This window comes from Tursiops truncatus, chromosome 10 (genome assembly GCF_011762595.2).
Source record: "Tursiops truncatus isolate mTurTru1 chromosome 10, mTurTru1.mat.Y, whole genome shotgun sequence".
Classification (NCBI taxonomy): Eukaryota; Metazoa; Chordata; class Mammalia; order Artiodactyla; family Delphinidae; genus Tursiops; species Tursiops truncatus.
Genome location: NC_047043.1, coordinates 41,811,791 through 41,832,083, shown reverse-complemented (window position 1 = coordinate 41,832,083; position 20,293 = coordinate 41,811,791). Strand labels below are relative to the sequence as shown.

At 35.4% G+C, this 20,293-nt stretch overlaps 1 protein-coding gene across 1 annotated transcript in view; it reads right to left on the bottom strand.

Moving 5' to 3' along the window:
- Positions 1-7,804, bottom strand: part of GFRAL (GDNF family receptor alpha like) — a 61,527-nt gene extending 53,723 nt beyond the window's left edge. The window contains 2 exon segments of the mRNA XM_073810871.1: positions 3,421-3,555; positions 7,683-7,804. Of these exon segments, the coding sequence (XP_073666972.1) occupies positions 3,421-3,555; positions 7,683-7,704 (157 nt within the window). The 5' untranslated portion in view covers positions 7,705-7,804.
- Positions 7,805-20,293: the final 12,489 nt, after the last annotated feature.

Here is a 20,293-nt window from a genome sequence, read left to right as displayed (position 1 = left end):
AAACGTGAGTGCTTCTGAGAATGTGGAGCAACTGGAACTTTCATACATTTATGGTGACTTCATATCTGAAATACAGTATTAAATCTCCTTATAAAGTTAAACATACACTTTACTATATGACCCAATACTTTTTTACCAAAGAGAAATAACTTATATTCATACAAATCTTATATGTGACTATTTATAGCAGCTTTATAATCTCTAAAAATCTGGAAACAATGTAAATGACTTTCAGTGGTGAATGGATAACCAATTTATGGAATAACCATACAATGGAATACTACTCATCAAAAAAGGGAACAATTTTTTGATGAATTGCAAATATATTATTTTAAAGAAAAGAACACTGGCTCAAAAGGCTACATGTTATATAATTCCATTTATATAAAATTCTGGTAAAGGCAAAATTATGGAACAGAAAACTGTCCAGTAATGATTGGAGGGGTTGGACAATGAAACCATTCAAGATAGATGAGAGGTAAACCTTTCTCTTATAAAGTGGGGGAAGGAGGATTCTGAAAGAAGAGGTGAGAACTCTGTGAAAACAGGTGCATTCCCAAGCTGACCACTTTTCGGAGAACGTACATAGGGACACTGAGGATATGGAAATTGATTACATTAGGGCTATTGGATCCCACGTATCTGTTGGAAAATCTTTCTGTAAGCTCAGGACACATGCCAACAAGCTTGATTACCACTATTTCACCATCAGGCTGGCACTTTGAGTAGACAATAAATAAATGCATATTAAATAATCAAGTACTCCTATCCAAAGGCAAGCATAATTCTGGGTAAGTGGTTATACTTTGGTCTTCCTCAGGAGACCCTGTATTCTTTACCAACAGAAATGGTACCTTATTTATCTTCTATCATTTAAGTCTTGTGCAAAGCCATAGTGAGCCTCACAAATATATGTATTGAATGAGTGAATCTATAATACTAATGAATTATAATAGAATGAAACTTGAAAATTGTGGTTAGCAATTACAGAAATATGTCATGCACTTACTGAGATCTACAGCTCACAGAACCTTAAATTACATGAAGAATTAATCAAGTAACCAGAAAAAACAAGAGTTCATCAAATTACATAGATGTGGTTCATTTTGACATTGTACTTTTCAATGACAGTAAATGTTTCATATAACAATGTATTACTTGATTTGTTGATGCATTTTTTTCCAAGCAATTTCTTAATGGTACAGTAGAGGTCATCAGAGCAGAGACAATTTTTAAATTGGAAATTGCTTTCTGCTAAAGACCAGATACTTCAATTATGGGTGGATGAATCCTTCATCTGGCAGGGGTTGCCTGGATTTCACAGTCAAACATATAACACTCTAGATATTAATCTGAATATAATTTTTGAGGCCTCCTATCCAAGGTACATTAAAGCTTTAAAGAGCCTCCCCCTACCCAAAGCTTTTAACATATTAGTTTTAGTAATTCATTATTGAGTTGAGGTTGCTACAGCATGTCCATATAATTGACTTTTCAAGCAAAAACTATTTCTACTGTTTTCTCCACCAATATTTACTTTCTAAAATAGAATAAAACTTTCTGTATTTTAAAGGAGATTTGTCCTCACTTAGAATGCCAACTTTTCCTCTTTAATAATAATCAAGGCTGCCCTTACACGAGGTGACCAGAATGCTCTGTAATCTTAGCTATTTTGTCAGTTTAGCAATTGTATTAGCTGTTTGGTCTTAACCTCATTTTATTTACATGTCATTCCAAGATAATAATAAGAGACAAGCAAGTGGCTCTAAATTTATCATGGAAAAAAATGTGGTCCTGACTCTTAGAAAGCACTTAATATTATTGAATAGTGCATCTTTCATAATTACCAATATTTCATGTTCTGCTTTAATTTAAAAGGCCATATTCATCTACCCAACAATTTTCTTTTATTCAGTTTTCTGAATAAAACTACTTGAGTACATTTCATTTGTGTATTTGAGAATATTTCTATTTCAACTTCATGCATGGTACAATTATGTAAATTTACCTTTCACTGCAAATGACTTGCTATTTGTATACTGAAATCAATAAATATGTTATAATTCATAACACGCTGAATGTGATATTTTAAATTGCCTTATAAAATGTAACAAGGAGATTCATCATCAAAACAAATAACAGACTTTTTTTGTCATTGTCCTTTATTCTCATCTTAATATTATTATGTTATTTGAGAAAACTTGCAATTGAAATTCTTTTCCTGAACTGTAATGAGAATGTTGGATTAGAGACCTATAACTCTTTGGCGTACGAACATTGCATGTACTCCTTTCAAGGGCAGGGAAGAAAAGGAAATCTTGCTCCTTGTCTACATCCTATGTAATTCCTTGAAATCTTGTGGCTGGACAGGAGCTCTGATGTTGGAGATTGTGAATGTTGACATTGTTAGAACTATGGGTGGTTGCCTCTTAACCCAACACACTCCACCTTACATTTTTGGGAGGTAGAGGAAGCTCAGGCAGATAGGAAAGGGTTGTGAGCAGTACAGAATTTATTCTTCATGAAATGGTTGGAGTAGCAAAGTGAGTCATGAAAGAATATATTTTTATTTTTTCACTTTGGAGTTCTCTTACTGAATATGCCAGAAAGTTTATTGGGTTTTTATGGTTTTATCATATTCATTATACAAGTTGATAAAACTTATGTTAGTATAAGGTGTTTTGAAAAGTTATGTCATAATAATATTGGGCAATGTCCCCTTAAATAATACGTTTATCATTTTTAGTGAATGGAGTCTTACTATAATGCTCTCATTCAATATATATTCAGTTACTTGATATATTCAGTACTTTATTTTTCTGTTAAACAAATGACAGTGACTTTCCAATCTTCATATTCTCTACCCATTGGGCCTCCTCTCAAATGTTTGGAATGTAGGACTAGTTAAAAGCAAAAATATGTTTTAACTTGTTCTTGACACAGTTGGAATGGAAAATAGTGTATAGGTTGCAAAAATATAAAACTCACGTTATGTACATGCAAATAAATAATGTGTTTGATTATGACAAATGTTATCTTCCTATGTTATCCTGACATAGTAACATATAAGCAAAAGAACATTTTATTTGAAAAATTGTTGCCATGCTTCTGAGAGGCATGTGTATAATTGTAACATTAGTGAGATAAGTAAAATAATAATCTGAAATCCTGCATAAAGTTGCCTGCAGTGTCAATGCATTAGGGCCTTTGAGTAATTTAAGAACAGTCTTTTGTATCTAAATTCACTAATAAGTAATTGTAGGCAAATCACTTGAATACCAAGTTTAAGTAAGGTATTTAGAGAAAAAACTTAGTTCCTAGGATAGTGAAAGAAAAGAACAAATTCTATTTTTATCTCTGTAAAAAGAAATTATTTGAGTGTGTTTTAAACTTTTTATGTTAGTATAGAGCATGTTTTACCTGACACATTGCAGGCATCTTCCATTATTCTCCAGGCATGTTTACATCCGTCTGCATCACTTAGGCAGAGTTCTCTTAAATATGTGCAATCAATGGTTTGGGAAGTGGACTCATTGTCCAAGCATAGCCCCACAGCTTGAATAACAACAATAACAGAACAACAAAAACAACAGCAATATGGCAGTTATTTACCTCAAAACTAAGTGATTAACGATCAAGACCAGAATTATGAAAACTGAAATGTGATAAAATTATTACAAATCTGGAATAGATCTTAACCTCCCCTCTAGCTATAGATCTCTGTTTGTCTTATATAAGATTCTTAAATAAAAAGTCTGTATTTGCCCTCTTTCTTTCTTACTGCCTATTCATTTCTCAGCATATAATTTATTGTTATTTCTATTGCTCCATTGAAACTACTTTAAAAAATGCTCCAATCATCTCCATAACATCAAATTTAATAGTTTTAAGACTTCATCTTGCTTACTTTTATCATTGGGCATCTTGCTTACTTTTATCATTGGGCATCTTGCTTACTTTTATCATTGGGCTTACTTTTATCATTGTCATTTTGTTCTTGAAACTCTTTTCTTTTGGCAACCCCCTCTTCTAATTCTCTTGATATTTATTCATTTGATATTTTCTGACCACAGTTAGAATTCTTCCCAGGATCCTCTTACTTTTCTATTAAAGTATATTTGAAGCTTAGGTTCTATCCTCAGACTTTTCTTATTCTCATTTTACACCCTTTCTGTGGACAATTCCATGTATTTATGGTTTTAACTAAAATATCTAGACTGATGATTCTCAAATATCTAATTCAATCCTGTTATTTTCCAGTATTCCAGTTACAGATGATGTTCTCTCCACCTAAATGTTCCAGACACACTTCCAGACAATATTAACATCAGTAGTGTCCTGCTCATCACCACTCCCTGCTGGACCACCCTACTTCATCAGCAATTTCACCATTCACCATGGCACCCACACTGGGAACCTTGGGTTCATGATAGGCTCCTTTTCTATCCTCAGTTTTACTCTCCCATATCCACTCTTGTATAGTTCATTGATTCTCATTTTGAATATTTGACCAACTCACCAGTTAGCCAGTCTGCCTCCAGTTCTATCTTATTCAGGTAGGTTCTTTACACCCCCTAATCTGCCTCATGTATCATTCTGGTCCTGCTGTTTCTCTGCTTCATCCTTTGGATGGTTCCTCTTAGCATGACTCTCCTATTCTTCATCATGTGCAATCTGGAGGTCCTCGAACATTTATAGTTTCTCAGATGCTTCATGCTGCCTTGTACCTCTGAGCATTTACTGTATGTCACCCCTTTTCTTTTTACTCTGGAATAACCCTTTTTTTGTCATTTAAGACTCAACACAATAACTACCTATTTTGAGGGAAAATTTCCCTGAATTCAATACCTGTTTTCCTACATTCAAATTGAATTCAACACCCCTCATCTGTTTCACTACAATCTTGGGAATTTCCCAACTATAGCATTTATTGCTCCATAATGAAAGTGTATATTTATTTTTGTCTTTACCACTGGGTTCTGGGGTTTTACTCAGCAGGCATTAATTCATGATCATATCCCTATCATCAATACAATGATGGATCATACATATTCAGTTAATGCATGTTGACTTAACCAACTTGAATCGTTCTTTATGGATGAGTTATATATAAATAACTCTTAATATTCAATAAATATAACACCTTCCAGATATTTACAAGTTATTTTGGGTAGAAGAGAAAAGATTCCAGCAAGTTTTTAAAAATATCAAGAAAGTAGCAATGTTAATTTAGTATATTGTACCAATTACTCAAACTAATTCTGCAAGCATACAAACTGACACTTGTTTAATCAATCCATAGAAAAATATGGGAATTACAATTGAGTTCTAGAGACAGTGTATTAACTATAGTCAAGAGACCTCAAGCTATGTCTTAATCAGAGCCAAATTATTTGAATTTTTAAAAAGATGATGTTATTATGAACGACTTGTCACAACAGAGAGTTATAGGCTTCAAGTAAAGCCACAACATCTTCTTTTAAAAAAACTTACCTCTTTCCAAACCTCTTCTCCTAAGGAGAATCCATGAAAACTGATCGGATCATATGTATTACTGGCTGAGTCACTGCATTTGGAGATTAAGCCCATGCGTGTGACTTGGTCACATTTTTCTGGTTGAGGGCTAGAGTGGAAATTGACATATCAGCTTTCCGTGTTCTCATGTGTTCATGGATAACCTCACCTAGCCAAGCTCCTGTTCTAGGTTAACAAGCCTAGAGAAAGAGAAAGAGCCACTTCCATTCTGGCCCAAGGTTACTTACTTCAATCCAGCTTGCCAAAGATCCTGAAGTAGGGATTTCATGTCAGAAAGTCAATTTATAAGCAACTAGAGTTTCATTTTTCATTGATCACTATTATCTTGTGAATACTTCTCTCAGGAACCTTATAGGTGATGGTCTCCTGGGTATATCATCAAACCTCACTTGTATCTCAGTGCAATGATCATTAATGAATTCTACATATTATCTTTCCCAAATGTGTTTTATTTTCTTTCATATTTAAAATTTTAGGTTGAATAATCATCTTGATTGTTTTACGTGATTTTCCACACCTTCCACTCAGAAGAAATACTGAATCAAGTAGGAAAACCACTTCAATGGTTTGGCCCAGAAAAATCAAAATAACTTCAGCTTTCCAGAATCTTATCCATTCCTGACTATGATTTCTGGCCATGTATTTAAGCCAGGAGTTTTCAAGGAGCATCCTGAAATGCTAAGTGAGAAACAGGTTCTATTTTAAAATAAATAAGATGGAGAATATTGCACATTTTATCACCCTTTAAAGATGTATAAGACTTATTAGGCTATTAAATGCTTTGTTTTAAAAATTCACTATGTCTCACATTTCTTTGGCTGCAGAACTTTCCCGCATCGCAAAGCCTATTTAAATGATGTTGAACAAATATTCTGAAGCACACACTATGGGAAATATTGATTAAACCTATCAGACAGCACACTTTTGACCCTAACAGTGTTAGGTATGATTTCCCTTATTCATGCAACCTAGTGTCTAGGTTAATTTAGAAGTGAAAGTTGAAAACAAGAGGCCATCACTACCTTTTCAATGGGGGCCATAATGAGTTTGTAATTTATTTTATGTGTTTCATTATATTGCTGCCTGATTTACAAAAATTAAAGTTTCCTAGATTTCTCCTTATTATAAATGATAGAAATAAGGAAACATTATTAGCAATAAATGCAAGGAACAAAATTTTGAATAAGGATTACTTAAACCCTCCCCAAACCTGAAAATATATAAATGATTTCTTCTTTCTTGCCTTTATTTTCTTTGACTAGATTTATTTTGACTTCCAACATAATTTGAAATAACCTTCTTTGTTTTCTTGCCCACAAGTGTGCCTTTATTCATCAATATCTATTGGCAGAGAGTAAGCAGAAAATACACTGACTTTGTTTTAATGAGTCAATTATTAATATTCAGCTACAATTATAACTATCCCTTTTTCTGAATGCAATTTGTAGATTCTATTGCATGCTGATTAAAATATAAATAGCTTCTCCAATAACACATATAGCAAGTAGGTCTTCATAGAGTCTACTTTTACGTATACATTATTTTTTACTAACATCTTACAATGCATTCACACTACCCAAGACAAGAGAGATAAGTTCACACTTTATCTCTAGGTTACAAAAATTGACTGAAATGTGAAGAAGCATTTGATGTCATATTGTGTTACTCTACTAACTGCCTCCTCTTACTAAATATTAACACGTAAAATCAGGGAAATTGAATGGTTTAAATTAATCTAATTTCAATTTAATACCAAAGAAAAATAGATAATAATTCAAAATTTGTCATCTTATAACTTGTAAATAGATACTGGAAGGTTTCATTTCTAAAAGGCCCTAGTACAGATGTCAATTCTATAAATCCTGATCAATTACTTAAAGTGATTGGATTATTCTATATATAAAAAAGAAACAACCTGAGCTGTTAGTGCAATTCTCACATTGTGCATTTTCTATAGAGCTATAAATGAGTAAAAGTAAGTGTACATTTTTGCAAAATTAAGAAGCTCTGTTAAAGTATAAATTTGCAATTAATACTTTATATTATAAACATTTGTTAGCTTGACAGTTAAGAGACAGGAGACAGCATTTGTTTCACTAAGAATTGGTGTTATAAATTCAGATAAACTGGAAGCATAATTCACTTACCAAAGAAAATGAAAACTATCATGGTAGCCAACTTGGGGCTGTTCACCTGGAAGAAAAGCAGATATCTTTTTCCAACCACCTTCTTAACAGCAACTATCCACAACAAGGCTTCAGCTTGTACTCCTGCTTCCTAAAAACATTCACTGATTCTAGTCGGCTTCCTGTACTCCTGCTTCCTAAAAACATCACTGATTCTAGTCAGCTTCCTGTCACCACTTCCTCACCAATCTTTCCTGAGCTGTGAACTTTCCTAAATAGGTCCAAATTCAATTATTCTCTTCTGAGTGTACTGATCTCAGATATTATGCTTCCAGGAAAGCCCAAGAGCCAGATACTAAGAAGTGATACATACTCTGTGCAATCAGGAAAAAGGTGGGTTTTTTCCCCATTCAACTAGAATGCTAAACTGTGTACAAGCTTCCCAACTATAACTCAAAATTTTCCTAGACACTTGAGAATGCTCAGTTTCTACTTCATTAATTAGCATAATTCAGACAATTTTATATCTTTGAGGATAGGAAAAAGGAGAAAAGGCATAAGCAAAGCCCAGGAAAACGTATGGGGAATTCAAGTTCCACTAGGATCAAAACAGTGTACTTCATCTTTCCAAACAAGAAATGTTCTTTACAGGTGCCCCAGTGTGCCTAAAACTTGTGCTGCTCTAGCCACAGTTCCTCTAACACTTCAAACAGGGCAATGTGTACGAAATGACTCCTCGACATTTGCCACTCGACACTATTTTTCTGAGCTTCAATGAGAGGCATTGCTATGATCTGAAGATGTGTCCCCCCAAATTCATATGTTGAAATCCTAAACCCCAGAGGAGATGGCATTAGGTAGAGCATTTGGGGGTTACTTAAATCATGAGACGCAACCCTCATGAGTGGGATTCATGTTTCAAAAAAAGAAACTCCAGAAAGTCCCTTGCTCCTTCCATCTTGTGAGGACACAGTGAGAAGTTGTCAGCCATGAATTAGGAAGAGGGTCCTCGTGAGACTGTGACTGTGCTCGCAGCTTGATCTTGGACTTCCAGTCTCTGGAACTGTGAGAAATAAATTTCTGTTATTTGTAAGCTACCCAGTCTGCAGTATATTGTTATAACAGCCTTAGTGGACTAGACAGGCAGTATTTATCTCCTCTTACTTAGACTGTGCTCTTCCTCACCAGAATCTAGAACACATCATCTACCTGGGGACAGCCTGAGGCTTCGACTTTTAAAATAGCCTGAGACATTTTTGTAATGAACACTTAGGAAGTAAAAAAATGCTGCATAACAGGAAATTAGGAAAAGACAGGCACGGATAACTATCTTGAGATGGGGGAGGAGCATTTGTGTGTACGAAGTTACACAATGAGAGGGTTGTTGATTGCATTTGTCCATATTTAATTTACACTAGAAAATAAGTTATAGCGTATTTTGTTTTCAGAATGCATGATGGAAAAGTACAGACTCTGGAGTCCAACAAACTGAAATTATAACCCTATTTTTCTCTGTAGGTGTATGTAAATGACTTTCAATCAGAAGTTATTTATATTTACTCTGTAAAATGGGCTGACTGTATCCATGGTTGCTATAAATGTTAAATATGTATATGAGGTTTATATTACAAGAGATAAACAAACGGCAGTTATATTACACCCACTGGCTTAGTTATTATTTAACCAATAATTATAATGTCATAAAATTAATCAATTATTTCCTTTCAAAAGGCACTGAGTCACTAAGCTTATATTATAAATTTTGTTGAGATAGTTATTCTTTTTGATATAAAATGACTAAAAATGGCTTAAGCTCAAGAAAGATTTGGTGGCTCTGTTGGTTTGCAAACTGGTCCCTTACACAAAGGGCAAGGAGAGTCTGAACAAAGGGGCAGATCGCTCCGGATAGGTAGGTATCAGATTTAATAAGCAAAGGAACTTACATACAAGGAACTTGTTTGGGGTGAACAACAGACAATTAGATATTCGCACCCACCCACCAGAATCTTAAAATTTTATAAAGAGGCCTTAACTGGGTTCAGTCATGTGCTCCATCCAGATGGTCTCAACCACACAGAGCTCTCTCAAGGCTGAGTCCTTCAGAACAGCCCCACTGTGGGAACAGTGGACAGAACGTACATTTGGAGGACAGAGGAGGCAGGAAGGATCTTCCAATTGCCTGGGTCCAGCTCATAGATCAAACTGCAGTAACACGCCCTGGATGACCTCCTCCAAGAGGTTCTGTTAGTTGAAGAGTCCAGTGGTAGAGCTGATTTCCTGCATGTTTTAAACCTTCGAGGTCTGAAGGGCTTGCCATCCTGCCTCTGAGTTGCTTTCTTCTGTCGGCTCCATTCACAGGCAGCTTCTTTCCCCTTGATGGAAGATGATGTCAAGCTCTCAGCCTGCATCCTTCTCTCTTAAAAGCCAGAGTGGGAAGTGGGACTCTTCCCATTAGTATTCCAGAATTGAGTTCACATCAGTTCTAGATGGGCCCCATGCCCATCAATCTTGCCAAGTGGAACTGGTCCCACTTGGTGCCCAGCATCATAGAGGCATTTGGAAGCAGCCCTACTGAACCCACAAGAACTGATGGTAGGAGACAGATGCATTACCAAGGAAAATTGTGGTGTTAGGAGCCACATGTGAAGGAATCCTGGGTAGGAAAAAAAAAACAAAACATTTTCAGTAAAGCATATAAATGTTGAATTTATGTGGGGCTACCACAAGAAAAATAAACTGATGAAACAAAAGAAAAGAATACCAAAATACTATTTCCTGTTCAAGGAAGGTTAGTTATAACTTTCTGGAGAGTGGTGCTATGCAGAACTGAATGCAGGGCATAGGGTGAATGGCTCTAATCTTTCCCAAACAGGTACAGCTGCTGAGGTCTATTGCTTACAGGTATAGAAAGCATCTGTGGTCATATTGCTGCTTAATTCAAAATAATAATTGTCAGCTGTGTCACCATCTAAAGCAGGAATTTTTAGCATTTTATTGTGTCATCAATCTCCTTTCTCCATAGACCGCCCCTCCTTAGAATATTTTTAAAGGCAGTTTTTTTTTAAGAAAGGTATTACTTCAACAAGGACCTGCTGTATAGCACATGGAATTCTACTCAATACTCTGTAATAACCTATATGGGAAAATAATCTGAAAAAGTATAGATATATGTATATGTATAACTGAATCACTTTGCTGTACACCTGAAACTAACACAACATTGTAAATCAACTATACTCCAATATGAAATAAAAACAATTTAAAAAAGCATGAAGATTAGATCACTCCCTAACACCATACACAAAAATAAGCTCAAAATGGATTAAAGACCTAAATGTAAGGTCAGAAACTATCAAACTCTTAGAGGAAAACATAGGCAGAACACTCTATGACATAAATCACAGCAAGATCCTTTTTGACCCACCTCCTAGAGAAATGGAAATAAAAACAAAAATAAACAAATGGGACCTAATGAAACTTCAAAGCTTTTACACAGCAAAGGAAACCATAAACAAGACCAAAAGACAACCCTCAGAATGGGAGAAAATATTTGCAAATGAAGCAACTGACAAAGGATTAATCTCCAAAATTTATAAGCAGCTCATGCAGCTCAATAACAAAAAAACAAACAACCCAATCCAAAAATGGGCAGAAGATCTAAATAGACATTTCTCCAAAGAAGATATACAGACTGCCAACAAACACATGAAAGAATGCTCAGAGAAATGCAAATCAAAACTACAATGAGATATCATCTCACACCAGTCAGGATGGCCATCATCAAAAAATCTAGAAACAATAAATGCTGGAGAGGGTGTGGAGAAAAGGGAACACTCTTGCACTGCTGTTGGGAATGTGAATTGGTACAGCCACTATGGAGAACAGTATGGAGGTTCCTTCAAAAACTACAAATAGAACTACCATATGACCCAGCAATCCCACTACTGGGCATATACCCTGAGAAAACCATAATTCAAAAAGAGTCATGTACCAAAATGTTCATTGCAGCTCTATTTACAATAGCCAGGAGATGGAAACAACCTGGGTGTCCATCATCGGATGAATGGATAAAGAAGATGTGGCACATATATACAATGGAATATTACTCAGCCATAAAAAGAAACGAAATTGAGCTATTTGTAATGAGGTGGATAGACCTAGAGTCTGTCATACAGAGTGAAGTAAGTCAGAAAGAGAAAGACAAATACCATATGCTAACACATATATATGGAATTTAAGAAAAAACAATGTCATGAAAACCTAGGGGTATGACAGGAATAAAGACACAGACCTACTAGAGAATGGACTTGAGGATATTGGGAGTGGGAAGGGTAAGCTGTTACAAAGCGAGAGAGAGGCATGGACATATATACACTACCAAACATAAGGTAAATAGCTAGTGGGAAGCAGCCGCATAGCACAGGGAGATCAGCTCGGTGCCTTGTGACCGCCTGGAGGGGTGGGATAGGGAGGGTGGGAGGGAGGGAGATGCAAGAGGGAAGAGATATGGGAACATATGTATATGTATAACATTCACTTTGTTATAAAGCAGAAACTAGCACACCATTATAAAGCAATTATACTCCAATAAAGATGTAAAAAAAAATAAAAAAAATAAAGAACCACCACCAACAAAAAAACCCAAAACATTAACAACTGATGAGTCTAAATGAAAAAAAAAAAAGCATGAAGATTGTAAAAAAAGGTATTACAAAGAAAATTACTCCTATGAAATATATTCATCAAAATATTTTTAAACACACTTGGGACAAAGTGATATATATGCTTCTTTATTAAGAGAGCAAATATCAAGATCCAGGCAGGTCTAATAAGACTGTAATTTCAGTGTAGTGATGACCATAGATACTAATTTGAGATATTTTCCATTAATGCACTATTATGTAAAAATATCTGTAATTTCTCTTTGTGACAATACAGCACAAGAAGTACTGAATTTTAAATTAGAGTTTAGTAAAAATAGAATACAATGTTGCCCCGAGCAAATGTATAGACACACCAGATTAATAAACAGTACCTTCAGCTCAATTATTTACTGAAGTGGAAACTGGCAATTGAATCAGAATATTTTAGAGGTGAGAGAAAATGATAAAAAGATCAGTTTCAGTAGTTTCCAGTGATAATGGGGGTGTGATTTTAACATGTATTCTGTTTTGAATAAATGCTCTCAAATAAATGAATCAGAAAAAAATAAAGTTGCTCTGGTTGAAATTTGGGTGGCAAGCCTCAAGCTCTGGTCAGGGGGCTTTGCATCGCCATCCACAGCTGTCATTGAGGCATCCAAAGACTCCAGAGGCCTGTTCAAAAATCACCTATCTCATTTACCTGTTTGCAAATTTTTTGTCACATAAAGAATCCATTCTCATAACAGTTAAATGAAATACATTAGACCTCGAGCCTCATCACTGGGCAGAAAACACTATGATTTCTATCCAACCAACACTTACTAAAAGCCTATATAGAGCTCTATGAAAAAATAAAACTGAGGCATGGTCCCTAGTTTCATAGATCAGATAAACCAGGCTGCAGAAGAAACTACATATAAAGAAAGAAAGAAAAATTTGTTAACAAAATAAAAACATAGTAAATGAGTGAAAAATCAATATATTAGAAGACATTTCTTTTTGGGGCATAAGACAACTACTTTGTGTTTAATGACATTTGACTCCCGCCACCCTGGCCCGGAAGAAAAACACCCTTGCATTTGTATTTGTCTACTTAAAATTTTGTAAGATGCTTATATCTGGAGGAAAGAAAAAAATCTGAACAGTCTCAGATTTAGAGTCAACCTGAAATTGAGAGCTCTGGAAAGAGGCTATATGTAGAATATAGAATATAGAATATATGTAATATAACACACACATACACAGAGTGATGAGTTCCTTAACTATAAAGCCTGGAAACAGCGCTCTAAGACACTTGGTAATAAAGGAAGACATTATCCAGTATTTGGGGGGAAAAAATCAGAGAGTCTCTTTGCCTGTTCCTGGAGGGTCTCAGGAGAAAAGAAAAAAAAAAAAATAGGTCAACTTGCTGATGTACTTAATCTCCTCACAGTGAACTGGTCTCCTCACTTACAAACTGGTAGGAAGTGTCCATGAGTCGGGGGACAGGATGGGGAGAAGCTGAGACACAGCATAAAAATGGGCCTGTGAGGTATACTCGGGGGGAACTCAGGTGAACTAATTTCACTGAAACTCATGGTGGGTGGGGAAATAGACAAATGACCAAATGATAGGCAGCCTTTATGCCTTGCCAAGGAAACCAGAATTTATTCACAGAGTAAAGGGAAGCCACTGGTGAGTTTTAAAAAGGAAGCAACCAGGTTACTATTTTGAAACATTGCCTCAGCAATACTATGTAAGATGGTTTGGAAACAGGATAATTACCGGTTATGAGGTTATTTCAGTAGATTAGGAGAGACGTGAGTAAGGCCTGAACTAAAAAGTAATGGCAACGGAGAGGATACGGTAGATTCAAAATATTTAAGGATTTGGAACTTATAGGATGTGGCGACCATTTGAGATGCAGAAGGGATGGGAAAGAGGAACCAAGGAGGAGTCCATGCTTCTGGTTTGTGTGGCTTGGTGTTGGTTGTTAACATGTACCCAGACACTTGACTCACAATTCAATGCTCTAAATACAATATAATTGTGTCCATTGGTCGAATTTTATCCATTGAAGAGGTTAAACATTAGCATGAAACAACAGTACTATATATAAAATAGTCAACAGGGACCTACTGTATAGCACAGGGAACTCTACTCAATATTCTGTAATAACCTATATGGGAAAAGAATCTGAAAAATAATTGATATATATGTATATGAATAACTGAATCACTTTGCTGTACACCTGAAACTAACACAACATTGTAAATCAATTATACTCCAATATAAAATAAAAATTAAATTAAAAAAAAAGAATGAAACAACAGTTCCTATGAGCTATGTGCACATGTTATTAGGGAAGACAGGCTGGCTGTCCCCAACAGGATCAAAACAGCTCCACCAGATAGCATCACCTTGGGAGAGATTGTTGAACAAGTTCTGGCTCTTTGTCTAAAGGGATCAAGACTAGATCCATCCTTTAGGACTTCACTAACAATAAAAAAGGTCTGAGAAATGGAAATATTAATCATATTGTCAATTGCTTTATTTATAAAAAGAAATCTAACTGCTGGCCATTGTATTTTCTTTGTGTAGCATGTCAAAAGGGGAAAGCCAACAGATGAAAAGAGATTTTGATTAAAGGGTATTAGATCTATAATTAAATCTATATAGACTTAATATTTAATGGCATCAGGTTAGAAAAGTCCCCGTGTATCACTGTTAATGATAATGAGGTGTATGTCACATTCTTGCTATTTTTGGGTAAATTAGCCTCCTCAATCATAAGCATCCTAGCTGGCTCACAGTGCTACCTCTTTGAAATAAAACTGAACATCTCTCCAGCATTGTATCTTGTTGACCTTTTATTTTAAGTTTTGGGAGAATAATCTTTCTTCCAAGCTCTTGGGAAACAACATTATAGCTATATAATGTTCTAATAATATCCTCTTCTTTGACACAGATAATTTATACATTTTTATAGTAGAACATCTTTTAGAATTGAGCTAATATAAGGGTCAAATCATGTCCTTTCCTACAAAAATGTATTCCATGCAAGGTTTTATCTATAAAGCAGCTAATATTCCTATCTGAAGACAGCAGTTCTGTATCCGACTCCGAACTGTTCTGGAACTTCTATTAGTTGAGTCTGATTTTTCAGGAATTTGTGGCACCTCTAAAAACTGTAAAGACCAACTGTTGACAAATATCCTTAATTTCTTCAAATTTCCTTTTCCTAACTTCATATCTGCTCTCTGCTTCACATTTCATATCAATAATAGAGCCTATTGCACATTCTAATCATTCTGGGAAAAAGGTCACGTGCCTGCTGGTTCAGCAAATTTATTATTAAATGAAGAAGGGACCACTTGTTATCAGATGACTTTAACATACGTTTATGTTTAAATTTAATATTTTCTTCCTTTATGATAGGACTTAGTAGTTTTTGAAATGTGGTCATCTGCTGTGCAGAGATCGCCCTCTACAGAGATGAATGCTTGAGAATAGAAGATGTTTTCTGCTGAATTAGACTGGATGATTTTGTAAGGTCAAATTCCCCAGGGAAGTATGGAAGAAAGGCTTTGGACACCCCATGAAAGAGAAGGCTGGCAATAACATACAAGGGTCTACTATTTTTAATAGTTGTTGAGGCCAGTGGAGACATTTTTATACTGTTTAAATTTCCTTCTTTTCCTTTGCAAGGTACATTTTTTTTCATTTTATAAGATTTGGTACTTGTGTACAGCATTTGAAAAACAACAAATAAAAATATCTTTATTTAAGTAACACAGAGATAGCCACTAGTTTATCTCTTGGTATATTTTCTTTAAATATTTGACTTTATTTATTACCTTTAAAGCATCATTGCTATCATATTTGTATACACTTTTGTAATTTAAATGTTAATAGTATCTGTCATTTTTTCTGACTGTAAATGTCAAGAAAAAAAGTCACAATGATCCTACTACATATGGGTAACATGTAAATATTTGGTTATATTTCTTAGGTTTTTTTACATACATACATATACACCTTATATACCATGCCTCTCTCTGGATCTCCTTATTCCCTAGGACACCATTTTTTGAAGCAGTAAAGTATTTTTTAATTAAGGTATGCACATTAGTTTTTTTTAACATCTTTATTGGAGTACAATTTAAACATAATGCTATTGCACACACAGACTACAATATAGTGTAAACATAACTTTTATATGCACTGGAAAACAGAAAAACTTTGTGACTTGCTTTATTGTGATATTTGCTTTGTTGCTGTGGTCCAGGGCAGGGGTCCCCACCCCCTGGGCTGTGGAGCGGTACCGGTGCACGGCCTGTTAGGAACCAGGCTGCACAGCAGGAGGTGAGTGGCAGATGAGCCAGTGACGCTTCATCTGCCACCCTCCATCACTCCCATTACTGCCTGAACCATCCCTCCCCCAACCCTGGTCTGTGGAAAAATTGTCTTCCACGAAACCGATCCTTGGTGCCTAAAAGTTTGGGGACCATTAGTCTAGAGTATCTCTGAGCTATGTATTTAATTATCTACCAATAACTCAAGTAAAATGAGGACAGAGTACTGATTTAGCAATGTGAAGGTCATAAGTGATGATAATAAGAGGAGTATTTTGGGGGCAAAAATCTAGATGGAATAGATTCAGAGTAAAATGAAAACAGAATAATTTTTGGTAACAGGTATTTCCTCTTTCAAGGAAATTTACTATAAAATGAAGCAGAGAATTGGGACACTATCTGGAGAAGGATGTGAGGTCAAAGGGGAGATATTGGAGATAATAGATTATCTTTTTTCTACCCTAAAGCACTTTTCCTAACTGCAAATAAAAATCAAATAACTTTTTGGGTCACATTTATAATATAACTGGCTGTTTCTTATAGCCTTACTGTCTCTAAATTAGAAGCACCCTACTGAAGCTAGCTTTCTCTTCCCATGTTGTGGTATTACTCCTAGTTTTTCTTTCTCTTCCATATTCTACATCTGTCTGTTGTTTTTACTGGAATTGTTAATATATCATTTTAACCAGATCATCTTATCTTCACTTTCCATTAATTCCTTCCTGAAAAGGACTTTGTCTAATTAATGAAGTCATCATAAAAAACTTTTCCAACAGCTTTTTCCCCCTCCTATTATAGATTTCTAAATAAATGCAACTTCTCCATTGATATAAAATTCATTTCCTGTTCATATTTCCCTATAGTTGAATTACTACAAATAGAGCCTGGGATTAATGGTATTTGAACCCGAAGCTTCCATGTCATGTGGTCCTTTGCTCATTGAGATGCTCAGAGCAAACTTTCCTCTTTAGGCCACTGCACTTTCTTTTTCTGCAGAGTATTAGTTTCCTCTCCTTTTATTTTCCCCCATTTTCTCATAACCTGGCATTTTTCTTCATGTTTCCAATTCATTATTTCTTCTATTGGTATGTAAAAACCACTCCAAAACTTAGTGTCTTAAAACAGCAATAATTATTTACTGTCTCTCACTGTTCCTGTGGCTCAAGAGTTGGGAATAGCTTGGTTCTGGCTCAGGACTCCTTTGAGGTTGCAGTCAGACTGTCATTTCAAAGGGATGCTTTCGAAGCCTCTTTGTCACTTGTCTGGAGTCTGAATTGGGAAGTCTTGAACAGCTGGGATTTCTTGAACATAGATTTTGTCCCTATGTAGTTTCTCCACGTGGTCCCTTGAGAAGAGTAACTTCAGGATAGCCAGCCTTCTTACATGCCAGTTCTGGGTTCCCGCTGCACGTGTCCTGAGAGAGTCAGATGGAAGCCATGATGGCCTTTCATGAGTTTGCTTCTGAAATCATGCAGCCTCACTCCCTCTGCATCCTATTGGTCCAGGCAGTTACAAAGTTCTGCTTAGTTTCCAGGGGAGAAAACACAGACGCCCACCTCCTGATGGAGGAATGTCAAGGCAGCTGTGTAAAAACAACATGTGGAATTGGAAATATATTGATGCAGCCATTCTCAGAAATGTTATCTGAAAGCTGATCTCGTTTCTTTTCAAATCTTGTTCCTCCTTCTAATTATTGCCTTATGCTTCAACATACTCTCCATTCGTGAATGATTTTCTTATTTTCTTTATTCTCCTGGCTTCACTTCCTTGCCTCTCACCCTGAAGCTAATGCTAAGGAATTTTTTTCACACTTTTTAGTACCCTCAGATGCCTTCTACTTGTGATCCCAAAACACACTAAACATGTCAATCTACAAATCAAATGATCTTTGCTTCTGCACTACTGAATCTTTCTGGAGAAAACTACATTACTGTGTTTTCTGGCATCATCATCATCATTATTATTAATTTTCATTCTCAACCAAAGTTTTTGACACTGCCAAGCAGTACCCTTTGTCAACTAGTTAAAAATATTCCCCATTCATTCTGAATAAATATGGTAAGCCCAGAGTAGAAATGGCTTGTGTTTCGTCCAACACATCATCCATAGAGGTTTCATGAAGAGGTTTATGTGGAAGAAGCAAGCCAAAGAATTCTCTTTGTAGTACCAGTCACTAGAAATGTTTATTTCATAAGGAAGAATATTGCTATGTTCAGATGTATGAAACAAATTTAGATTGATGTAGCCCCACTTGTTGATTGTTGCTTTTGTTGCTTGTGCTTTTGGGATCATATCCAAAAAACTATTGCCAAAACCAATGTCAAGGAGCTTCTTTCCTAATTTTCTTCTGGGATTTTTATGGTTTCAGATCTTATATTTACATCTTTAATTCATTTTGAGTTAATCTTTGTGAGTGGTATAAGATAGGAGTTCAATTTCATTTTTCTGCCTGTGGTTATCCAGTTTCTCAACACTACTTGTTGAAGAAACTATCCCTTCCCCATTGAGTATTCTTGGCAAATATCAGCTGAGACATTTTTACTTCTTTACTGTGTAATAACTGAAATTCACTCATGCAGATGTATCAGCATTGCCCATTTAAAAAGTCACTAGGGGGGCTTCCCTGGTGGTGCAGTGGTTGAGAGTCCAGCTGCCAATGCAGGGGACATGGGTTCGTGCCCCCGTCTGGGAAGATCCCACGTGCCGTGGAGCAGCTGGGCCCATGAGCCATGGCCACTGAGCCTGTGCGTCCGAAGCCTGTGCTCCACAATGGGAGAGGCCACAACAGTGAGAGGCCCGCATACCGTAAAAAAAAAAAAATCACTAGTACTAAAAGTAGGATTTTACTCTTGTCAAACCTTTTTTGGCTCTTAATACCTACCCTCCTTTGTAAAATAAATTACTTTGAAATTCTAAAAAAAAAAAAAAATCAGTTGACTGTACATGTGTGGGTTTATTTCTGAACTCTCTATTCTGTTCCAATGATCTGTGTGTCTGTTATTATGTCAGTACTGTATTGTTTTGATTACTATAGCTTTGTAATATAGTTTGAAATCAGGAAGTGTGATGTCTCCAGTTTCACTCTTCAGAATTACTTTCACTATCCAGGGTCTTTTTTGTTTCCATACAAATTTTAGGATTTTTTTTTTTTTTTCTATTTCTCTGAAAAAAATCAATGGAACTTTGATAGGGATTGTATTGACTCTATAGATGGTTTGGGGGTAGTATGAATATTTTAACAATATTAATTCTTAATTCATGATTACATACATCTTTCTATTTGTTTGTGCCTCCTTCAATGTCTTTTATCAAAGTCTTGAACATTTTATGGTACATATCTTTCACTTTCTTGGTAAGTTTAGTCCTAATATTTTATTGTTTTCGATGTTGTAAATGGGATAATTTTCTTTATTTCTTTTTCAGATGTTCTGCTGTTAGTGCATACAAACACAACTGATTTCTATATGTTGATTTTGTATCCTGCAACTTTACTGAATTGGTTGATTGTTTCCAATAGTTGTTACTTTGAATCTTTAGGATTTTATAAGCTCCTATCATCTGCAAATAATGACAATTTGATGTCTTCCTTTTCAATTTGAATGCCTTTTATTTCTTTTTTAAAAATTTTATTGGAGTTGATTTACAATGTTGTGCT